At 37.1% G+C, this 20,569-nt stretch overlaps 1 protein-coding gene across 1 annotated transcript in view; it reads right to left on the bottom strand.

The window, feature by feature from the left end:
- SERAC1 (serine active site containing 1) overlaps positions 1-20,569 on the bottom strand; it is a 77,293-nt gene that overhangs the window by 28,928 nt on the left and 27,796 nt on the right. The window contains exons 8-10 of the mRNA XM_036766658.1: positions 14,448-14,576; positions 7,389-7,502; positions 5,654-5,816 (exon numbers count right to left, since the gene is read on the bottom strand). Coding sequence (XP_036622553.1) covers positions 5,654-5,816; positions 7,389-7,502; positions 14,448-14,576 — 406 coding nt within the window. The remainder of the gene's footprint in view (positions 1-5,653; positions 5,817-7,388; positions 7,503-14,447; positions 14,577-20,569) is intronic.

Here is a 20,569-nt window from a genome sequence, read left to right as displayed (position 1 = left end):
GGAAGCTAGTGACTTCATGAGAAATCAACATATTATAAAACAGAACCAAATGAATGAAAAAGTGGAAGACAATGTGAAATATCTCATTGAAAAAACCACTGACCTGGAAAATAGATCCAGGAGAGAGAATTTAAAAATTATTGGACTACCTGAAAGCCATGATCAAAAAAAGAGCCTAGATATCATCTTTCAAGAAATTATCAAGGAGAACTGCCTTGATATTCTAGAGCCAGAGGGTAAAATAGAAATTGAAAGAATCCACCAATCGCCTCCTCAAATAGATCCCAAAAAGAAATCTCCTAGGAATATTGTCGCCAAATTCCAGAGCTCCCAGATCAAGGAGAAAATATTGCAAGCAGCCAGAAAGAAACAATTTGAGTATTGTGGAAACACAATCAGGATTACACAAGATCTAGCAGCTTCTGCATTAAGGGATCGAAGGGCTTGGAATATGATATTCCGGAAGTCAATGGAGCTAGAATTAAAACCAAGAATCACCTACCCAGCAAAACTGAGTATCATGATCCAAGGCAAAATATGGACTTTCAATAAAATAGAGGACTTTTAAGCTTTCTCAGTGAAAAGACCAGAGCGGAATAGAAAATTTGACTTTCAAACACAAGAATCAAGAGAAGCATGAAAAGGTAATCAAGAAAAAGAATAAGAAAAAGAAATCACAAGGTACTTACTAAAGTTGAACTGTTTTGTTTACATTCCTACATGGAAAGATGATGTGTATGATTCATGAGATCTCAGTATTAGGGTAGCTGAAGGGAATATGCATATGTGTGTGTGTGTGTGTGTGTGTGTGTGTGTGTGTGTGTGGAGAGAGAGAGAGAGAGAGAGGGCACAGGGTGAGTTGAATATGAAGGGATGATACCTAAAAGAAATAAAATTAAATTAAGGGATGAGAGAGGAATATATTGAGAGAGGGAGAAAGGGAAAGATAGAATGGGGTAAATTATCTCGCATAAAAGTGGCAAGAAAAAGCAGTTCTGTAGGAAGAGAAGAGAAGGCAGGTAAGGGGGAATGAGTAAATCTTGCTCTCATCAGATTTGACCTAGGCAGGGAATACCATATATACTCAACTGGGTATCTTACCCCACAGGAAAGAAGGAGGAAGAAGATAAAAAAGGGGGGATGATAGAAGGGAGGGCAGACGGGGGGGAGGAGGTAATCAAAAACAAACACTTTTGAAAAGGGACAGGGTCAAGGGAGCATACTTTCTTAAATTCCTTTTTCTTCCTTTTTTTGGCAATGTGGCTAATATGGAAATAGGTTTTGCATGATTTCACATGTATAATCAATATCATTTGCTTGTCTTCTTAATGTGTAGGAAGGGGCTGGAGATGGGGAGAGAATTTGGAACTCAAAATTTTTAAAAATGAATGTTAAAATAAAGTCTATTTTTTAAAAAATGTGCTGCACTGGGTCCAAATGAAAGAAGAATCTACTATAAAAGATGAGGTACTCCACATGCACCTGTTTGTGGTTAATACTGTGCAGACTGAATCAAGCCCCAGAATACATAGTGATTCATTCTTCCATGAGATCCATGACCACTCAGAGGAGATCAACCTAACAATAAATCCACGTAGGAAAAGCCAAATAGATGAAGAAAGCATATCATATAGACTATGACATTCAAATGGATGATAAGAGTCTTGAGTCAGTTCATCAGTATGTATGTCTCAGATAAGGAAGGAAGATGGACAATAAGTTGGGCCTATAATTGAATAGGATTGCATTCGGGAAACTGAAAAGTAGTCTGAACAATCTCGAACTGCTTTCTTAACACATACACCAATCATCTTTCTAACATCAATTTTTTCTCAGTGCTGCTGCAAAGCTACATATGATGGAACACCAAAATTTCTAAAGAAACAAAATGGCAATAAAGGGCGATAAGAAGGCTCATGTTGGCCATAAAAACTCCTTTTTTGTATTACATCTTTCATCCTCATTTCACCACCCTTCTTACTGCAGGACAACTGAAGGGAGTGGTCTAGGAAGGAGAGTCATAGTAACTATTGTTTTGGCCTATTAACCCTATACCTCATTCATGTGGGGAGCCATTGGTATGGAAAATAGCTAAACTAATGCAGACTGTAACTCACGCACGTATTATCCCAGAGAATTGCCTAGGTTACTGAGGGAGTAATGGGCTTGGCCACAGTCACAGAGCCATTATGATTCTTAAAGGCAGGTATTTCTGAATTCCAGCTCAGATCTCTAGATACTTTGCCACATAGTCTCTTAGACATATGTAAGCTGATGTATTCCCACTGATGACTTGCATCAGAAAAGTGGAATAAATAAGATCATCCAGTAAATGTACACTCAGAAAAGTAGCCTGTCATTTTGGTAAGAATAAGGGACAATTCAGGAATGTTACTTACAGTTGAGTATTAAAGAGCATTAAAAAAAAAAACTGGAGAAAAGCCACCACTGTTCTGGGTTGAACTCTCTATGGAGGATGTATATAGAAGCATATTAGAAATCTCTTTTTTAGTAAAAGTGAAAATATTAAGAAATAACAAATTCTCTTTCCTAAAAAAAAAAAAACTTTAGAAACTTTTACCTTTCAGGAATTAGTAAGAACAAAAGGTCAGGTCTTTCTTAAGGAAATGGATTATAGGTGATAATCAAACAACTCTACTCTAGTCACCTACTCCAAAAGTGATCAGGCTACTGACCCATGTAAGAGCTATCTCATCTTAGTTTATCCTGTGAGAAATGATTATTTCTGTCTTGTATTTAATAACTAATTATTGTATTAGAACCAAGGTTTTTCCCCTTTTCTACTTCCTCATCCAGAAATCAATCAATGTGGGAAATCCTTCTAAAAGACATATCCAGTCAGAATAGCTGAGAGCTAATCAAAGACAGTAAAAGAAATTCTAAGTTTGGGCTAATGAGTGTGTTCCTGCTCATTGTGCTTGCTCCGACAGGTCTGGGAAAATGCGGATCCTCATTTTTGTTAGACAAGTGATATCGAAATTGATAAGTCTCTTTGACCAAAATTTGGATGATCCAAGTCACATACCCCAAGACCCTCTTTGTAATACAGCCCATTCTCTCACTGTAATATTAATTAATTTTCTCATTAATTGTTAACCAATCAGAGTTGATTGCTTACACTTCCAAGCAGGAACACCTGTGAGCCCAAAGCCATTAGAGGTCTTTGGTCTAAGAGAGACAGCCAAATGATCATCCTTTTATTAATAAATGTGCTGGCCTTATTAATGAAATAATTAAATTACCCAGAAATTATATCTCTCAGAATTTTTTTAATAGTCACAATCCTTTGAAGAGGTTGACCCACGTTCCTCCAAAGAGAAAAAATTAAGCTATGGATTGATCAGAGGGAGGAGGTCCTTTTGAGTATTCCAGGAGAACAACTGAAGGGAATGGTCTAGGGAGTAAATTCACAGTAACTCTTGCTCTGGTATATTAACCCCAAAATGCATTTCAATATATTGTCATCTCTTCCTTATTCAGGACTCCTATAAATGTAGTCTAAATTCATCTTTGGGTGGTGATGGTGATGATATTAATAATAATAATAACCAGGTAGCATTTACATAGAGCTTTAAGGTTTATAAAGTATTTTACAAATATTATCTCATCTTATCCTTAATGGTAACCCTGGGAAGTAGGTGCTATTATTATTCCATTTTATAGACAAGGAAACTGAGGCAGACTAAGGTTAAGTGACTTAACCCAGTTGAGAAACATGTCACAGGGCATGGGAGAACTATGCTAGTTTGGACATCACTACAAATGGCTTAAATATTGGCTTAAATTTAGTAAATTACATAAAATTATTTCTGGAAGATCTGTGTCCTAAAGTGCAGAGGATAGTATTAATAATTTTTCTGATTGTAGGAAGGACATGGATAAGAAATGCATAAGATGAGAATTAGTAAATGGGCAGCAATCTTCACCAATGGAGGTGGTAAACTATAAGATCATGAATCCAGTAAATTATTAAAGTATAATTTAATTGTCTTGTCTTCAGTTTCACTATTTATAAGGGTTAATTATCAAGGCTGAGATTTCTCCATCATTTCAACAAGACCTAGACTAAATATTAGTGAAATTCACTCTTTTTTTCACTGTTATTTTATGTTCTTAAACCTTTATATTTCCAGCCTTCCAATTTAAATAATTTATTCTTTTCCCTTTGGTTGCTATTAATCTTGCAAATGACTTATAATGGATAGAAAATAAGGGAGAAATAAACACAGAAAAAGTATCTTTGCTTTAACTGGGGTCTATTTTTAGCCTTAATAAGCCTCCTACTCAGACAAATTGTCCTAGATTATTTTTTTTAACTTTATACAGAAAAGGACAATAACCTTGGCAAAAAACAAAAAATATACTCATTTCCTGATTATCTACCCATCAACTACCTTCATTAAGGATGACAGTAATTTATATCAAGCTGTTCCCTTTTTCCTGACATCCCACCTTTCATATCCAGCTGAGTCAGGGTCATAAACCTATTTCCCATAGTCACAAACTAACTGCACCTTACTGTTACAGATAATCACCTTACTGCTATGCATAGTGTAAAGTTAACTATATTATCTACTAGCATATATCTGCTATCTAACCATATTATGTACTAGAATTACCCAAAAAGTACCATCCCTACCCAGAAAAGTAAAACGCACAGAACAAGTAAAAAGTAAAGCAATTTAAAATCACAGTGTCTAAGCTCACAGGAAATCTAAGAAGGGGTAATCAACAGAAAAGACAGCGAAATATTAAAGTTTTTATTTTGTTAAATAAGAAAAAAAAAAGGATACCTTCCAATATCCAAAATGCTCAGCAACACCAACACTACCAATTTTGAAAATTACATATAAATCTCTAAAGAAGAACTGATAAAGTAGCCACTAAATCAGAAATGAAAAGGCACACAGTTCAAAATGTATAGCTTCCTTGAGAGTCAAAACATAGCACCTCTGTCAATGATATTTCAAGGATTTGTGATTTCATTTGTGTTTGTGCTGAAACAATCATCATCCTCCTTTGCTTTAGAAGATGGTTTGACAAACTGCTGTATCCAAAACCACAGACTGATAGTCAATCCTCTAACAGGTTCACTATTTTATTAATTTTGCTTTGTTCAAGTAAGAAGTCACACTGGATATTATTAGTGGCCTATTCCAAAATGTGTCGACACTTCAGCTTTGAATGTTTCTATAAGGTGCTCCAACTTTGGCTGAGGAATATCTAGTTTTTTGGAGTTTTTCTTATTAAAAAAAGGCTCTACAACCTTAGCAAGGATGGTCCTCAGATAACAAACCAAGAGTCCATCAACTGGGTACATGCTCAAAAGAACTGAGGGTCATCTCCACACCCTTATGAGACATTAGAAGGTTAGAAGGTAGAATTTTAGCAGAAGGCACATAGCAGTAAGTTGATGAAATTAAGAACATAAGCCTGAGACAGAATTATATCTCCAAGTCTACCTAAGAAACTCAAATTACCAGTAGCTCTATTATTCTTGTCCCGAGAAGAACATGTCTTAAGCTTCAAGGTATACAATTAAACTATCATCAATTTTAGTTATCTTTTAAGATCATAAGGCAATAAAAAAACTTCACTGGACCTAAAGTACTTAAATACATTAGCTTGTTACCTGAATGGACTATAGCTGAATGAAGATGCTCATGCAATGCCATATTTCCAATTATACGAACTATACTTCTCCGTATTTTAGGGCAGTCCTTGTGAAGCTGGTATATCCTCTGGAGTAGTTGCAGACCTCCATTTGCTTCAATTTTATCACAATGTGTGGCGATCTACCATAATAAATGTATTACAATTGGATGTTGTAAAAATATACAGACTTACACCACATTACATAGCCCTTTTCAGTATTTAAGTTTCAGTATACATATGAAAACCATCTTAAGGATGGCAACTGGCCAGACAGATCACCAAACTTATCATTTATAATTATTCAAAACCACTGGATTTCATTTTAGTTGACTTGAGCTGAGAAAAAAAAAAACCAAAACCTCAAATCCCACACCTAAGTGGGAAAAAAGTACTTTTCAGTGTCAAAATCATTAAGCCAAAGAAAAATCCCATAAATATGTCATACACAAACCTTCTATCTTCATTATGTTATGAATTTTCTTTAGATCAAATAAATAATTGGGTCACTGACTTCCTGTTGCAAATTATGTTGTGAGTTGGCTCCTACAGTTGACCCTGAGTCTAAAGACCTTTTCCAACCTTGGCTAAGTCCTGAAGTCTTTTTTATGGAAGAAGGAAATCTCTGTTTCTGCAAAAGTACAGACAGTAGATCAGGTGTCAACTACAACTTTGAACCTAACTACCAGCGGAGTTAAGCAACGTCTATGGCTTCCACTACCTGGCCCAAGACAATGGCAAAGGAAAAATCAAGAGGGGAAATCAGAGAAAAAGGGAGAAAGGGTCTGAGATTATAGTTGAAAGTTTAAAAATGAGAGAGAAGAAGTAACAAAAAAGAAATGACCAGGGACAAAGAAGAACGAAAAAGAAAAGGACACATGAGGCACAAAGGCACAAAAACTGCTTCATGGTACAGTTCACTGATTCCCTCCCCATCTCTTGTGGTTTATCACAACATCCTGAACTGGCTCTACTACTCACTACCTTTACAGAATGACAACTTCAAGACATTTCTTTTAATTTTCAATAACCAAATTTTATTAAACTAGAAGATGAAACTTGCATAGAATGGTACAGTTCACTGATTCCCTCCCCATCTCTTGTGGTTTATCACAACATCCTGAACTGGCTCTACTACTCACTACCTTTACAGAATGACAACTTCAAGACATTTCTTTTAATTTTCAATAACCAAATTTTATTAAACTAGAAGATGAAACTTGCATAGATTAGAAATTCCTGGGAAGAGAGCAACCCCAGGCATCGCCACATCATCAATTCAGGCCCTACTCTTAAACCACCAAAATCAAATCTAGCTTATCTAAGCCTCCTTTCGTGCCAAAACACCTCATCTGCTATACTCTGCTGAGCTTCTAACTCCATGACAGGAAGAAAGGGGGACCAGTAATGCCAGGAGCTCACTGGTTATATTAAACAGATATGATTTTCAAAATGCAACGTCAGGGTTAAAAAAAAGCAACTTTATAAGTTCCCTAAAAAAATCTGGTCCAGTTGACAAGTTTAACATGTGTCCATCCATTTGATTACCTGCCGGTCCAACCTCCTTTGAACAACTCATTAATGTTCTTGAGTATGTATGAGAAACAATGCTACGAGTTCTCCAACTTGAAAAAGTTGAAAAATCATTGCTACAGAGTACAATTTATGTAGGAATATGGTCAATTTGAATTTTTTACATTTTAAATGATATTTACCTCAGAATGTTTCACTAAAGCCTGCAAACAAAATATCTCTACTGTGGCTGAAGGAACTTCGCCAAAACTTTCAGCATAAGGAAGTCCATTCCCTCCAAAACACCATAAGCCACCCTATAATCAGAAAAAACGAACAAAGTTTACTGGGAAAAAAATGTTATCCATAGTTTTTATTCAGCAACTAGACATAACCCACAGAAGTGTTAGACTTCACCTATGAGCTACCAGATACCTTTAAAACAAAGAAGAGATTAATGTGTAAATGAGATGGATCAGGGAAAGTCCTGAGGGGATTTGGGGCTTCAAAAGTCTACTTGTTCTGGGAGGAGAGGAATTGGAACCCCTGGGAGCAACTGACACCTGAGGGAATAAAGAACATGGAACCAAGCAAGAGATTTCCAGGCAAATATAGAAAAAAAGGTCAACGAGAGAGCATATACAGTGGTAGGGGAGGAGCCCCACCATGGCGCAATGTTCTCTCCGACAACTGCAACAATTGGTATTATTCTGGGAGTGAGACACAATGGAAAAGGAGAACCCATGGAGCAAATGTTACAAGGCAGTGACATAAAACACCTAGAGAGCAGGGACAGCCTAGAATGGAAAGCTTGGAAATTTTGATTACATGAAGGATACTGAGAAAAGAGAGACTAAGTAATGATAGGGATTATGAATCACAGAATGAGGTTCTAAAGTAAACAGAAAAAGAAGATAGATAATGAAGAGTGAGAGAAATCCTTTGTGGAAAGCAGCCCCAAAAACTAAATTTAAAAACTAAGGGGCAGGATTAGCTGAAGGGGAGAAAAGGAAGACAGAATATCAAATGAAAAGAGAGAATCAGGGGTGAAGGGAAGAAAGCCAGTGGGAACACTTAAAAACCACTTAAAAAAAGATTAAAGTGAAGTAATGTGTCCACAACAGAAAGAGAGAAATTAAAACTGAAAACCTTCTGCACAGACAACATTAATGCATCTAAGATGCATCTAGGATAAGAAGGGAAATGGTCAAATGGGGAAAAAAATCTTTGTATTAAATTCTCTCATAAGGGCTTGGTATCTAAGATATATAAACAATTAATAAATAAAGTAAGAAGTAGAGCCAAGAAAAGAACATACATAGTAATTATTATGGAAAGAATGACACAAAAAAATAAAAAAATAAATGCAACAAAGTTATAAAGATCGAGTGGGACTCATATGAAGAGATATGAGAAGATACCCCCAACCTACTCCCTTTCATGGAGACAGGAGATCCATAGGTGCACACTGACATGTTTTTGGACTTTTTCAATGTATTAATTAGTTATAATGACTTTTTTGTCCTCTCTAAAAAATACTAAGTGTTATATAGGACTGCTCTCTGGGAGGGGAAAAGGAAGGAATATATGGAATATTATGGTGATGTAAGAGAGAGAAAATATCAATAAAAACTTAATTTAAACAAATAAAGAATATCACTGTAACACAAAATTGGTAACCTAAAACAGATGAAGGTGTATAAATTTATATATATATATCACATAGTGGCAGAAAGGAACAGTAAATGAGGTATAGAAAAACTTTTATAATTTGAACAACAGTGTTTTCTAAAAGAGTTTTAATCAATATATTCCTGAGTTTTTAATTAATTCATCAGATTATTTCTAAAACTTACCTGATACCCCCAAAAGCTTTTTGATTATTTCTCTAAGCAATTTGGCTTCCTTTTCTGAAACAAGATTTTCCTCTGTTTAAAGAAACCTGGATATCAAAGATTCATGTACCTTAAATCTAGAATCTGGACGGATGTTACTCATTCAAACCTATAACTCTTGTCTTTGTGATCCAATTTATAATTGGAAAATCAAACATATATAAGAACATCTCAAATATACTATTATTACCATGAATTAAAACTCTATCAGAATAAAAGAATATCACAATTGGAAGGAATCTCAAAGGTCATCTATTCTAAACCATACCATACACTACAACTCAATCACACTCAGCCCCATTGCCCATCTCAGTGCATTGGGCCCCGGCTGTCCCTCTCCTTTCTCATCTCAGTCTCTTAGAATTGCTTCCTTCCAGACTCAGCTCAAGAACTACCTTCGACAGGAAGCCTTTCCTGATCCCCACAGACGCAAGCGCTGTCACTCACCAAACTACCTCGTGCTCATTTTGTACATGTTCTATGTACTTATTGTTGTACATGTTGTGTCCCCAGTTAGAATGTAAGCTCCTTGAGTTTAAGGGCTAGTTCACTTTTGCTTTTGTATCCATAGAGCCTGGCACATAGTAGGTGCTTAATATACCTTGCAGGTTGATTATATAGTAATCTCTTCTCAAACATCTTCAACAAGTTCTCTATGGGGAACTAATAAGTATTTCCTGAAGTGAATTTAGGCTTCTCTTGAAAACCTCTCCTAAAGAGAGACCTACTACCTACCTCCTGAGGCAACACATCCTTCAGCTTGTTGGGAAGGTTTTCCCTGCACTGAAGCAAAATCTGCCTTTCTCCAAATTGCAACCACTGCTCTTAGTTCTATCTTGGAAACAAACAGAACAAGGCTAATCCTTCCAAATGGCAGGTCTTCAAATACCTAAAAAGGGATTGGAGTTAGAAAAAGTTCTTCTTCACATCTGCTTTTATGAAAGTGCACATGGAAAAGAGTAATGATCTTGATGGACTCACATTCCAAGCCTGTCTTGCTAGCTGTGGATCCTTAGACAAATCACCTAACATCCTTAAGCCAGTTTTCTCATTTGTAAAATATCAATAATAGTCAATGATGACGATGAGGACGATGAAGACAATAAACAAATAGACAAAGATGACCACCACAGGGCCATTCTCCGCCTTTCCACATCCAGCCAGCTAAGCCGAGTCTTGTTGATTCTGTCTCCTCAGTATCTCTTCCACATGAACCTCTGTCTCCACTCACACCACAACCAGCACAGTCTAAGCCTTCACTGCCACTCCCTGGGATTCCTGCAATAGTCTCTTAGCTGTCTTCCCCACAACCAGTCCATCTTTCTCTCCAATCCTTTCTCCACACAAATGCTGATATTTCTAAAACAAAGTTCTGACCAGGTCAGTGCTCAGTTGAAAAAGTTTCAGTGCTTCCCCAGTGCCTTTTGGCTGTATTTGATGTTTAAAGCTTTTCACAATCTGGTTTCAGTCTTTTTTTTTAACACGACCTTTAAAAATACGGTTGATCATAAAAAGGCAATGTTCAGTCATAGAGTAGCAGAAAAGTAAGGAACACAAGATTCATTTTTTCCAGCTTTTCTTTCTAAAGGATTACAAATTACTCCCACACTCGATGTTCCAGCCATTCTGGCCTGCCTCCTGTTTCCTGTAAATGACATGCTATCTCCCGGGTCCATGATTAGTACACTCTCCCTTCTCACCTCTACTTCTGGGAACTCTTAGTTCCCTTCACAGTTTAACTCAAGTACCACCTCCTTCAGCAGGCCTCTTCTTATCCCACCTAGTTGTTAGTCCCTCATCAGCGTATTATTTACTTATCTATGTACCTGTTGTATCTCCCAGGAAAATGTAAGCTCCGTGAGGGTAGGGAATGTTTCCCCAAGTGCCTAGTAAGGTGCCTAGAACACAGCAGGCACTTAAGAAATGATTGATTACTGGTTAACTGCTTGACAGTATTGCTTCACAGGGTTATTTCAAAAAAATCTGGGTTTTTTTTTTCATAAGTGTCTCTCCATGCTTAGTAGACAATCTTTTCCTGAGTTGCTATGCCCAAAAGAATTAATCACCCTGAAGCCAACTTTCTGGTGAAAAGCTGCTTAGGTAGCCTGGGCCCCAAAACAGACACACAATCTGTTTCCAAGTATGTATTTGACACCTTCCCAGCTTGGTAGGAACTGTCAGAATGTATGAGTAAATGCAGTATAACGCATTCATTTCAGCAGGTTTTCCTTTGTAAAATATATATAACTTGTTTGAAAACTGGGTGCCAGAAATTAAAATTTTATAGTTTTGTCTCACATTATCCTCTTAATTTATTAAATATTGATGATGATAACTACCATTTATATAGCACTTATCGTGTGCCAGACATTGGGCTAAGTGCTTCACAACTGACAAATGCTTTACGAACCTCATCTGATTCTCACAACAACCCTGAGAGGTGGTACTGTTATTATGCTCATTTTACAGATGAGGTAACTGAGGCTTAGAGGGCTTAAGTAATCTGCTGAGGGAACGAGTTAGTGTTGGATACCAGGTACTCTATCCGCCATGCCATTTAACTCTACTAAGAAGACTTGCATTTCTAAAAATCGGGTCACAAAGAAATATTAACATAGTTAACTTCAAACATTCTCTGAAACAAATGATGAAAAGTGGAAAGTGACAGAACAAAAAACTTCTTGACAAAAACCCAGCTATATCCTTAGTTTTACTTCAATGAAAGTATTGAAAAGGTAAAGTCATGATTTCAAATATTTCAAGTAAATTTTATGATTGGTCCACATTACCAATAATAAGAGAAATTTAGATCCAAACAACTCTGAAGTTCTACCTCACAACAAGAAAACTGAGAAAGACAAAAAAAAGGGACGGAAGGGCTGTAGAAAGACAAATCCTCAAGAGTGCTATTAAAGCACTGTTTAATGCTAGCTACTAAAGCACTGTTGGTGGAGGTATGAACTGATCCAACCATTCTGAATAATATTTTGGAATCATGCTCAAAAAATGACTAAGATGTCTATAGTGTACATATCCTTTGATCCAGAGGTCCCACAACTAGGCATATACTCCAAGGGGGTCAAAGATAGAAAAGTCTTAAATATAGCAAAATATTCATAGTAGCACTTTTTGCAGTAACAAAGAACTAGAAAGAAAGTAGATTCCTATTTCTTAGGAATAGCTAAACAAACTAGGGTACATAAATTTAACAGAATACTACCTTAAGAAACAGAAAATTTAGAAAAGTATGAGAAGACTAATATGAACTGATGCAGAGTAAGCAGAACGAGGAAAACAAACACTGACTACAATAATGTAAATGAAAGAACAATGAGAAACCAAACACTGTAATTATAATAATCAAGCAGAAAATGTTATCTTTTTTCTCTTTGAAGCTGTGGGGAACGTCACATATACTGTCAGACTCAATTGGTAAGTTGGTTAGTTCTGTTGGATGGCTTTCTTTTTTTCTTTTTTTGCTACAAGGGATGATTCTGGGTAGGGGAAGGGACAGGACTATATTCAGAAATTAAGATAAAATAAAAACAAAGACATCAATAAAAAACCTAAAATGGAAAAAGTGATACAGGATATGTATTCTAGACTTTGACTAATAAGGAGGCCATTAAGAAGATTAGAGAATACAGAACTATGGTCAATGTGCATAAGAGTACATTTCTTTGGCACTCTCAGGGACACATCAGGCAACTACGATTCTATAAGAAATGACAGCAATTGTTAATAGAAAGCCAGGATAAGAGCAACCCTAGGCTACCATTCTTATTCCCTAAGGATTACAAGCTGTAACAGAAAATTAATACTTGTTAATCAAATATATTGCAATACTGCTAGCATTCATCTGACTCAAATATACACAAAAATATGATGACCTACATTCTTTGTGAAACAGAAACGTCCTTCTGTATGAGAAATTGGGCTAGGTGAAGTCTTTTTACTGAGATACCATTTTAGGAGATTCAAAATTTTCCTCTTCCAAAAATTCACCTCTAAGTTACCTATTGAAACTTTATGTGTAGATTTTCACACAGAAACACAGAAATAGAAATTACAGCTAGCTTTGCAAGCTAGTCCCCCCCGCAAAAAACCCCCCCATCATTCATAATGCAGTTAAAACAATACTGTTGCAATACTAACAATCTTTAAAAAAGGGGGGGGGGCGGCAGATAGGTGGCGCAGTGAGTAGAGCACCGGTCCTGAAGTCAGGAGGATCTGAGTTCAAATCCAGCCTCAGACACTTGACACACTTACTAGCTGTGTGACCTTGGGCAAGTCACTTAACCCCAACTGCCCTGCCTTCCCCCCTGCAAAAAGAAAAGAAAAGAAAATAAAACACCAAAATTGAATTAGAAATAATCTGAATGTTGGTGTTTCAGAAAAAGCAAGTTTAATTAGAGGATGTTGTTTTTCAGTCATTTTTCAGTCATGTCTAGCTCTTTGGGACCTCATTTGTGGTTTTCTTGGCAAAGAAACTGAAATGGCTTGCCACTTCCTTCTCCAGCTCATTTTACAGATAAAGAAACTGAGGCAAACAGGATTAAGTCACTTGCTCAGGGACACACAGCTACAGTTAAGTATCTGAGGCCAGATTTGAACTCAGAATGATGAGTCTTCCTGACTTCAGATCCAGCACTCTACCCGCTGTGCCATGTTGCTGCCCAACAAGAGGATGAGAAAGAGGTAAAAGATGTGTTAAAATTCTTAAGGTCACTCTGGAGTTATTCCAAGGTTGGTAACACTAATACTCTAATATTTCTAACTTAATTTTGAAACTTAAGAATTCCTTGTTTCTCACTCAGAAATATCACTTTTCTTATTCTTATCAACTAGGTTAATTAGGTTCATTTTGGAAAGGGGAAAGAGAAAGTGGGTTAACAATGTTTCTACCTAACTGTTAAAGAGGTTGCCTGAGGTAAAAAAAAAACTTTTTAAATGTGAAAGATAAGGGGAAAGGGCAGAATGAAGCCCCCAAGAGAAAAGAAAGGAATTGATACAAGAGAAAGAGTAAAATAACTCCCTACTGCTAGTCACAAAGAGACATTAACCCAGGATAACTCACTGCTACCTCATATACAGGAAGGAGAGGAACAGAGTATCCTTCAAAACAAAGCAGCTTCAGGATAGGTGAGTGAAGGGAGGGACAGTACTTAACTGATCGGACCCTTCATGACTCAGGGATGCTGACACTGAACTCATCTGAAGCTGATACCAGAACTCCTTTCTTCTATAAATGACTTAAAAAATTTTTTACCTTTTCTACAACATGCACTAAGCACCAAAAAATCACAATTATGCCTTAGCAGTAGTAAGTGCCAAATATTTGTTGAATGAATGTGTGAATGCATTTACCTTCTGAGCAGCGAGAGACTGACTACTTTCCCTCAGAGCCAAAGATGTGAAATACTGGATACAATGGTCTATCTCAGTCTGAGGTAAAGATGCCAGCAGCTGTCGAAGCTCCTCTTCAATGGAGTAATCCTGAAATAAAAGGGAAAGGATGGGGAAGAGATGAGGGTCCTAAATCAGCCCAATCCCATGAAACAGACCACCCAGTACAAAGCCTAATAATTATATTTCCAAAAGTCTGATATCCAAGTTTTATGTAGAGGATGAACCAAGAGCTATTCCCTAATAGATAGGTAGTCAAAGGATATAAACAGTTTTCCAAAAAAGAATTACAAACTATCAACAATGACATGAAAAAAGTTTAACTTCTACTAAGAATAGAAATGCAAGTTAAAGCAAAACTGAGGTTTTATTTCTTACTAAGCAAACAAGCAAAAATGATAAGAAACAAAACAGTCAATGTCAGAACACCTGTGAGAAGATAAAGACACTAATACTCTATGCACTGTTGATTCAGCTGTGAATTGGCCTAAGAGTTCTTAAAAACAAAAAAAACAACTAGCAATCACATGAGAAAGGAGTACTATTCTTAGCCTTTGACCTAAAAATTCTGCTACTGGGGAGATATATAGATGTAGATCTATATACCTATAGACAAATATATATATATATGTGTGTGTGTATATGTGTGTGTGTCTGTGTGTGTGTGTGTATAAAAAAATAAGGCTGACTAATTTTAAGGAGCACTGAGCAATCTTGGTTCTAAATTAGGTGATAAAATGCACCAACCTTCTTTCTTTAGAGAGGCTGGAAATTATAGATGCAGAATGTTATATTTAGTTAGCAGAGACAATCATAATGCCTCCATTTGCTTTGTTTAACTGACTTATTTTATTGCAATGAGAAACTCCATGACAGAAAAGGAATGTCTGGAAATGAATGATGTAAGAACAAAAATCAAAAAAAAGTAATAAGTGCATTGAAGACGTGGAAAAAAAAAGTACTATATTAGTTCCACGAGGGAAAATTAATTGACACATAATGGCAACCAGGAAGATTTCATGAAGGAAGTAGCACTTATATTAGGCTTTAAAGAATGGTTAAGAATTCAACAGGTAAAAAAGGCAGGAAGAAGGATCTTACAGGTACAAGGAACAACAAAGACAGAGACACAAAGGAAAGCACAGAGCTTGGTTACTTCTGCTATACATTGGTCTTCTATCTAATCCTTGGGCCTTTGTTCTATGGTCTCTCAAGCCTTGCCAAACCTCAATGTGCCTTCTCCTCTCCTACTTCTATGCCAATTAGTTCCACTACAAATTTACATTATCTAATCTCAACTAGATCCTTATGGATGCCTGGTGATCATTTTCTTCCCTGATATTATAATACTCTGAGTAGAAACTGTTCTAAACTTTCACCAACTATGTTTCCTCTTCATCTCAAAGGATATTTTCTCTTACATTACTGAGAAAGTTGAAGTCATCAACTGAAAGCCACTACTCCACAATTCAAAACTCCCCTAAATTGTCAATATTCTCTTTTCCTTTTCTGAAACCTCTGAGAAAGAAGGCCTTATCCTTGCCCCTCTACCTGTGTACTTGATCCTATTCCTCCACCCTCATCTAGGAACTTGCCCCTTCAATCATTCCCTTCACCTCTTACTTTTAAACTTTCAATCTTTCAATAGTTCTTAAGTCTTTTCCTTAAAGAAATAATCACTTGGCCCTGCTACCCCCCCTCTCCCATTAAAAGTGCTGTGTCTTTTCCCCTCCACAGCCAAACTTTTTTTACAAAGTCATCCAGTCTCATTGTCTTCTCTTCCCTTCCACTCACTTTTCAACTCCTAGAAATCTGGCTTCAACCCCTCTACTGAAACTGTTCTTTCAAGGTCACCACTGCCAATCAGATGGCATTTTCTCAGTCATCATCCTCCTCTCGGAACTTACCTGCAATTTTCGATATTACTGACCATCCTGTCCCTTCTTGGCTTTCATGGCAGAGAAGGGAAGGGGACATATACAAGAGATGTTACAAATACAGAAATGAGAGCTGCCTGGAGAATCAGCTGAACTGACAGAATTGGCAACTGACTCAGATGCATGTGGTGAGAGAGTGTGGACTAGAAAGAAATGTTTATAGGTAGCAGGGGAGGAATCCTACATGGGGAAGACTGAATATTAGAGGGGAAAAGGACGATAGTGAGGGAAATACACTGGAGAAGATGGAAGAGGATGGGATCAATGTTACATGTAAAGAGGTTAAACTTATCAAGAAAAGCCACCTCTTCATCAGAAACTGGAGTGAAGGAAGAGATAAAGGAAGATGATTCAGGGAGGATGTAAGAGGAGGAGAAAGGCAGAGGCGGGAACTTGCAATAAATGGACTCAAGCCTTTTGGTGAACTGTGAGGCAAAGTCCTGAGAAGATGAAAAGGCTGTGCAAGGCTTAAATTAAGAGAAAAGATTTGGAACTGTGGTGAGTAGGACAGAGAATTGGTCTATCAATAAACATTTATTAAATGCCTAGAATATCCAAACTTAACGCTGGGGATACAAGAAGAGGCAAAAGATAGTCCCTACATCAAGGAGTTTGCAATCTAATGAGGGGTGGGGTGAAGAACAAAAAGCAAACATATACAAAAATGTTATATACAGGATAAACAGGACATAATTAAGACAGGGAAGGCTCTAGGTTCAAGATGGGTTGGAAAAGGCTTCCTTCAGAAGATGAAATTTTAGGTGAGACTAAAAGGAAACCAGGAAAGGCAGTAGGCAGACATTGACAGAGAGTGTTCCAGGCATGGGGGGCGGAGGGGGGAAAACAGCAAGAGAAAATGCCTGGAGCCAAGAGATGGAGTGTCTTGTTTGTGCAACAAGGAAACTACAGTCACTAGAGAGAAGGCTATGTGGCAGGGATCAAGATGGAAGAATACTAGAAAGTTGTAGGGCGGGGGGATCTAGGTTATGAAGGCTTTGAATGCCAAACAGAGCATTCTGTATTTGTTCCTGAAGGCAACAGGAAGCCACTGGAGTTTATTTAGTTGGGGGCTGGGGGAGTGTGTGTGACATGATTGAACCTGTATTTTAGGAAAATCACTTTTGGTGGCTGAATGGTGAATGGACTGGAATAGGGAGAGACCTGAGACAGGCAGATCTACCAAGAGGCTATTGTAATAGTTCAAACATGAGGTGATGAGGACATGTACCAAGGTGGTGGCAGCATCAGAGGATAGAAGGGGGAATAATTGAGAAATGTTGCAAATGTAAAACCAATAGGTCCTGGCAACAAAGAGCATAAGGAACTGGGAGATGATGCTGTCCTCTATAATAATAAAGAAGGTAGAAGGAAGGGAAAGTTTAGGGGGAAAGATAATTTCAGTTTGGACATGCTGAGTGTAATATGTCTACTGGACATACATTTCAAGATGTGTGAAAGGCTGCTGGAGATGCAAGACTGGAGGTCAGTAGAGAGACTAGGGCAGGATTTACAGATTTCAAAATAATTATCATAGACAAACTGAAGAGAGTAGAATCAGGAGAACACTGTATACAGTAAGAGCAATACTGTAAGAATGATCAACTGTGAAAGACATAGCTACTCTGATCAAGACAATGATTCAAGACAATTGCAAAGGACACATGACAAAAAAATGCTATCCATTTCCACAGAGCAGACTGAGGAATTCCGAATGTTAAAGCATACTATTTTAAACTTTTTTGTCTGTTTTCTTTTGCAACATGGCTAATATGTTTTGCATGATTTCATATTCCAATATCGAATTGCTTGCCTTCTCAAGAAGAGGGGAGGGGTAGGAATAAAGGAGAGAATTTGGAACTCAAAATTTTTTACAAATGAATGTTATAATTGTTTTACTTGCAACTGGGAAATATTTAACAAAATGGAAATATATTTTTAAAAAATCATCATTGTAGAGATGGTAATTAAATCCATGGGAGCTGATGAGATAACCAAATGAAGCAGTATAGAGAGAGAAAAGTGCCCAAGACAGAACCCTCTGGGATACTTATAATTAGAGGGCATGATCTGGATGAAAATCCTGCTAAAGAGATTGAGAAGGAGTGGTCAAACAGGTAGGACAAGAATCAAGAGAGTGGTGTCATGAAAAACGTACAAGAAAAAAAATTAACAAGGAAAAGAGGATGATGAAAAATATCAAGGGCTGCAGAGAGGTTGAGGGGGATGAGGACTGAAAAAGGCCATTAAGAAGAGAGTAGTTTTGGTGGAATGATGAGGTGGGGAGCTGGATTATGAGAGCAGAGAGAAAGTGGAGGCAGTTATTATAGATGGCCTTTTCAGAGTCTAGCCACAAAGGGCAGAAGAGATCTTGGATAATAGTGAGGACAGAAGGATCTAATAATAAAGTGTGGAGGATGCTCTGATAAAGGCCCATCTAGCGCAAGGGTTTAATGTCAGAGTATCACCTTATAATGCTTTTACCTTTCAGAATCCCTATTATTTTTTCATGCCTCAAGCCCAGATTCTTCCTCCTTGATTTTTTTCTGATTTCCCTAGTTGTTGTATCCTCTCACTCCCCAAATTCCCTTTATTTATAAATCTATATGTGTTATTCTCACAGTAGAATAATAACTCCATGAGGGCAGGGACTGTTTTACTTCTGCCTTGGTGTCCCCAATGCCTAGAACTGTGGCTTGCAGCTAGTGTGTGCCTAATTTGGTTTAAGTGACCAGAACCCAGGCCTCATGCTTCCCAAAGTGGTGCTCTGTGATACCACACTTCCTCCCCCATTTTACAGGGGTCTGGAGTAAATGAAGCAGTAGAGCCCTAAGGGAGTCCCATCCAAGGACTTGGAATTCTATAGACAGCATGGAGTCACTGAAGATTTCTGAGCAGAGAAGCAACATAAGCAGATCTGTGAGCCAGAGACATCTGGCATCAGGGTTTAGGATGGATTATATGGGGGAGGAGGGTGCACAGGCAGTGGAGAGGGGACAGTATCTATTTCAATAATCCTGGAAGGATAATAATGAGGGTTAATAATAAGGTGGTGGCAATGGGAATTCAATTCAATTAATTAAACATCAAGCACCTACGACATATAAGACAGTAGGCAGTGCTGAAGAAACAATAATAAAAATGAAAGTCTCTATTCTCAAGGAATTTACATCTACTAGGACAGTGAGGGCAGACTAGTTTTTAAAATGTGCATAATGAACAACCATGATTTCAGAGGATTTATGATGATACATATGCTATCTACCTCCTAAGAGGTGATGGACCTAGGGTGCAGACTGAGACACATTTTTTGGGAAACGGCCAATTTGTTTTGCTTGACTTTGCATACTTGTTAGAAGGGTTTTGGTTTTGGTTTTCAAGGGGGGGACAGTAGGTGGGAGGAAAAGGAAAGAAATGTTTGCTAATTTTAAAAAGTAAACTAAAAAACCAAAAATGTTGTGTTTTAAATTTGGGGTATTTATTTTTAATAGTTTGCTTCAAATTGGTGCGCTACTGTTACTTTTGTGTAGGTGTAACTAATAATAAGATATAACTACAATTCATTCCATATATTTTTACTGTGAATACTAAATTTTGACCCGTGGCTGCATCCACTTTATAAGACCTGCTGTTAACTGAAGTTCTGGATCTGTACTTCATTTCCACCTTGGAATAAAGTGAGTTAGCCCACTTCTAAATGAGCTGGCTTGTCTATTGCTGTTGCTTTCCAGCACTCACTAGTATGCTGTATTTTCTTAATTCCAATATATTCTATTCATCTTCATATATTTCACATACCAACTAGCTAAGTCTTCTAGTTTTTCAAGTATGTCCTGGAAAAAGATAGGAAATCAGGAAATATGTCTTAAAATATGCTTTTTTTTTAAAACAAAGGCAGAATTTCAGAAAGACCTTAAAAAGGCCACAGAACAAAATCAATTTACTTGTTTGTTAATTCATCTACTTCTACTTCATTAAATGCTAAGAGTTTTATGTAAGATTTCATTCCTTAATTAGTATATCTGAATTGTTTTGTTGACAAGTTAATATAATTACAGTAAAACTTGTTTAAAATACTGCTTCGCTGCTCACAGTAATCCAAAGAAGTTGGATCATTTTCAAAGGAGTATGATCCTTTTTGAAGTCTAC

This window comes from Trichosurus vulpecula, chromosome 7, assembly GCF_011100635.1.
Source record: "Trichosurus vulpecula isolate mTriVul1 chromosome 7, mTriVul1.pri, whole genome shotgun sequence".
Taxonomy (NCBI): domain Eukaryota; kingdom Metazoa; phylum Chordata; class Mammalia; order Diprotodontia; family Phalangeridae; genus Trichosurus; species Trichosurus vulpecula.
This window is presented reverse-complemented; position numbering and strand designations above follow the sequence as displayed.